Source organism: Hydractinia symbiolongicarpus, chromosome 7, assembly GCF_029227915.1.
Source record: "Hydractinia symbiolongicarpus strain clone_291-10 chromosome 7, HSymV2.1, whole genome shotgun sequence".
NCBI classification, from domain to species: Eukaryota; Metazoa; Cnidaria; class Hydrozoa; order Anthoathecata; family Hydractiniidae; genus Hydractinia; species Hydractinia symbiolongicarpus.
Window position 1 is genome coordinate 16155337 of NC_079881.1, and position 3021 is coordinate 16158357.

Here is a 3021-nt window from a genome sequence, read left to right on the forward strand (position 1 = left end):
CAAAGTTGAACTGTTAAATCGTTAGCTAGGAATATGTTGTGTTAAGTAGTAAATTATTCCCTTGTAATCATATAATGTTCTAGTTATTGTTGTAAAATTGAAAATATAGATAATATTTATGTGAAAAAAAAAGATAAAGTTAATCATCAGCAGGCTTGGCCGGTGACAGAAGGCTTCGTAGTAGCGTATAAGTGTTTGATCGAATAACTGCTAAACATCCCGTTTACGATAAAATACTGATGTTCTAAGCGTTCAACATGTGAACCTCAACAGTCGGTATCACAGTGCTCAATGTCTCAATTAAGTTATTTATTGCGATAATGTAATTGTAACAGTCAATCTGTACCAAAGGATATTTCCTAGACACCAAATGTACCTTTAAGCCTGATAGCTGGATCTGTAGAGCAAATAGCAACACAATCTCTCTGGTGTAGCGCATGCGAAGAGGGAATAGATTGCTTTATTGTTCTTTCCATAAGGACAATCAAAATTTCCGACTTAATTACTTAAACTTGGAATTCCCAAAGAGGGTTTTTTAATATGCACACAGAGAAACGTAGTGGAGGACTAGACGTTTCATTTCAATCAAGTTCATTTTACCATCCTTGCAAGTTTCGGCCGTGCTGTTAGTAAGCTGGACTTCAGTATAATATTTATAAAAGTCTTTTTATACATTGCATCAAAAGCATAACTGCGCCTAATCTGTGCAAAGATTAATGTAATACGAGTCGACCTTGAAGCGGCTATTTTCTTACATGTCTTTTCTAATGATAAGAACGTTGAGGGTTGAGACTTGCCTGCGACTTCTAAATAATTATAACGTAAAGAAAATAGAAAATCCATCGTATGTTTTCCAAAAGGCAAGAGATAACAGACCAATGTGTTTTGTAATTGTTTTCAGTATAAATATACTGACTAAGTATAACTGACACCCACAGAGTCTAACTGTGAGTGTGTAACTAAGCATTTTTTAAGACTTCTTATAAAAACAACTGTGAATTTGTTGTTGTACTCTCATAGATAATTTTTTTTAAATGTTTTACTTTCATATAATAAATAATAGCGGGCCTAATACGTGACTTCTGGATCAATTTAGCGCCTTGCTATCACAGAAACCAAGGGTAGGTTCGAAAGTAAACTCACGTGATACAAATAGCTGTATAAAAAGGCAAAATTATAAAGTTCAGTTAGCTTTTTGAAACATATCTCAGAACGCACATATAAACTAAATTTGCAATATTTTGGAGTTTTAAAGTCGTATTAGACGAGGAGAAAGATGATTTCTAGCATTTCAACAATGTGTTGTATCGTTGGTGCGCTGTTGTTGGTTCTACCATATGTTTGTAAGTGTTTTTTAATTTTTGTTACCCTCTTTGAAAAACGATTTCCTTTTATGTATCTTAACTCTTTTTTCTTTTGTGGAGTATCTGAGCCAATTGATCTCGGAATTGCGATTGATGTTTCCGCACCAATGAAGTACGCTGTGAAAGACGCAAAGATTTTGGCTAAAAAACTTGTGAAATCGTTCGATATTATAGCGGATAAGACCCATGTGGCAGTTATGGCATTTGCTGAAGACAGTCAATCGATTTTTAGTTTTAATTCTTTCAATGACGCCGTACTAGATAAGAAGAATTTAATAAGAAAGATTAATGCAGTAAAAGCCAAAAAGTCTGGTCCACGATTTGATTTGGCAATGAAGTTTGCAAATGACACCTTATTCAGCTCGAAACACGGAATGCGTAAAAATAGTCGAAAAGTATGTAATGTTACTAGCGTCTCCCCTTTCCCCTATCCCTTTAATGTTCTAATTTACGAATCGATTATTATCCAACCTTCTTTTCTAAATCGTTGGATTGTATTGTTGTAAATCCAAATACCACACTGGATACTATTTTCTTTTTTCAGATTTTTGTTATGCTGTCGGATGCTAGGCTTGAAGGTAGTAAAGATGACCCTACGATCGGAAAAGCTGTTCAGCCATTAAAATCCAGAGGAATACTTATTCAAATAGTGGGTTTTAAGTGGTATGATCTGACACACATGTTAAAAATTGCCTCTGAAGATTCCTTCATTTATGCACTTAAACACATGAAGTCTGATGAAATTGTCAAATATATTAAGGAGGAATACTAACAATATGTCGCTTCATTTGTCGGTTATTTTATTATATATACATATTTTTTTGTATCGTTCTACAATAATATATTTCCAATTCTTTCTTAACGCTATTAGACACGGGGAGGGGGGGGGAGACAGATTCTGCCTCCCACTGCTGTTTTTTTAATAACTCTTATTTATCATGCTGCATGGTTATGATACTTGTTGCGCTTTTATAATAACCTATCAGGTACCTGCATACCGATTGCTCAGGTCACATACTTATATATTACTCGAAACTACCCCTAAACATCTCTATGAAATCCTTAAGCCGGAAGAACATAAAACTTTCGCTAGGATTATCCTTATAACTTGAAGCTTATAACTTAAAACAACACAATTTAATTTCATCAAATGAGATCATTCTGTAAATTTCGGACTCGTGAATATTTTCTAATATTTTTCAGATTTTAACCGAAAATCGGGAAAGTCGAAAAGTCGGGCAATTTTTGCCTTTTTTTCATACGAATTATGTAAAACCTGGAAAACATGTCAAATAACTTTTTTGGCTGTCGGAAAATTTTAACAGAATGTAAAAAGGATTACAGTATTACACAGATAGTGCTTTTTTCGACAAATTTCAAGTCACAGAAAAAGTGCTGACTTAAGCAAAAATCTATTTCTACCAATTTGTTGCTCTCAAGACGTACTAAAAGTGTCTCAAGTTTGAGTCAATTTAGACAAGCCTATCAACAATTATGTGATCATGTTATGTTCGAAAAAACTCCGGACCAAATAGGGTTAATTTGTGTTTTTTTTAACAAGTATATATACAGAAATTATTTGATATTTCATTCTTTGTTTTTTTTCTTCTTCTATAATCACCAAAGTTTATTTTTTTTAGATTAAAACTAGTTGATT

At 33.3% G+C, this 3021-nt stretch overlaps 1 protein-coding gene across 1 annotated transcript; it reads left to right on the forward strand.

Annotated features, from left to right (window-relative positions):
* The first annotated feature begins 1304 nt into the window (after positions 1-1304).
* Positions 1305-3021, forward strand: LOC130649369 (uncharacterized). Its single transcript, XM_057455635.1, has 2 exons — positions 1305-1759; positions 1909-3021. Exons 1-2 carry the CDS (start codon positions 1394-1396, stop codon positions 2134-2136), a joined length of 594 nt encoding a protein of 197 aa, XP_057311618.1. The 5' UTR covers positions 1305-1393; the 3' UTR covers positions 2137-3021.